Source organism: Arachis duranensis, unplaced genomic scaffold (genome assembly GCF_000817695.3).
Source record: "Arachis duranensis cultivar V14167 unplaced genomic scaffold, aradu.V14167.gnm2.J7QH unplaced_Scaffold_165934, whole genome shotgun sequence".
Taxonomy (NCBI): domain Eukaryota; kingdom Viridiplantae; phylum Streptophyta; class Magnoliopsida; order Fabales; family Fabaceae; genus Arachis; species Arachis duranensis.
In genome coordinates, this window is record NW_026264258.1 from 3,262,134 (window position 1) to 3,262,463 (window position 330).

The following is a 330-nucleotide window of genomic DNA, read 5'->3' on the forward strand; positions in this document are numbered from 1 at the left end:
TAAACCCACCACTTCCACCTTTTCCACCATCTCCACCATCTCCAAATTTGCCACCGCTTCCGCCAGTTCCACCATTACCACCGTCTCCATTAAACCCACCGTTTCCACCGATTCCGCCGTCTCCACCATCCCCATTAAAGCCACCACTTCCACCTTTTCCACCATTTCCACCATCTCCGAATTTTCCACCGCTTCCGCCACTTCCGCCATTACCACCGTCTCCATTAAACCCACCATTTCCACCGATTCCGCCGTCTCCACCATCTCCATTAAACCCACCACTTCCTCCTTTTCCACCATTACCACCATCACCATCAACCCCACCATTCC

The 330-nt window shown here is 52.7% G+C and overlaps 1 protein-coding gene across 1 annotated transcript in view; it reads right to left on the reverse strand.

The window, feature by feature from the left end:
- Positions 1-330, reverse strand: part of LOC107478468 (glycine-rich cell wall structural protein) — a 3,124-nt gene that overhangs the window by 2,365 nt on the left and 429 nt on the right. Inside the window, exon 2 of the mRNA XM_052256018.1 lies at positions 10-288. Coding sequence (XP_052111978.1) covers positions 10-288 — 279 coding nt within the window. The remainder of the gene's footprint in view (positions 1-9; positions 289-330) is intronic.